The 329-nt window shown below is 52.9% G+C and overlaps 1 protein-coding gene across 1 annotated transcript in view; it reads left to right on the forward strand.

Moving 5' to 3' along the window:
* The first annotated feature begins 264 nt into the window (after positions 1 to 264).
* The window catches only part of LOC103607534 (acetyl-coenzyme A synthetase 2-like, mitochondrial), a 2,468-nt gene continuing 2,403 nt past the window's right edge, over positions 265 to 329 (forward strand). The window contains exon 1 of the mRNA XM_008592027.1: positions 265 to 329. This exon is cut by the window's right edge and continues 17 nt beyond it. Coding sequence (XP_008590249.1) covers positions 265 to 329 — 65 coding nt within the window.

Here is a 329-nt window from a genome sequence, read left to right on the forward strand (position 1 = left end):
ACCATATTGCCTCCATGGCTAGGTCAGCCTTTTAGCTCTGTGTCATTATTTAGCATAGGTATTTTGTTCATCTCACAGTCTCACAATACGTCATAGTGGTCTCCTATAGTGATGACATCATACTGATTGACAGGTGTTTGTAATAGAGAACTAGCAGGCACCTTAGATCCTTTGTGACAACACAGCTGATGGTAGGACGTGAAGCCCATAAAAAAACTTAAGGATCTGGAGGGGCACACAGAGGGCCTAGGGGCATCGGGCGAGATGGCGGCGCGCGGTCTGGGCCGCTGCGTCGGGCGGCTGCTGGGCAGTCTGCGCCGGCGCGCGGG

This window comes from Galeopterus variegatus, unplaced genomic scaffold (genome assembly GCF_000696425.1).
Source record: "Galeopterus variegatus unplaced genomic scaffold, G_variegatus-3.0.2 Scaffold7515, whole genome shotgun sequence".
Classification (NCBI taxonomy): domain Eukaryota; kingdom Metazoa; phylum Chordata; class Mammalia; order Dermoptera; family Cynocephalidae; genus Galeopterus; species Galeopterus variegatus.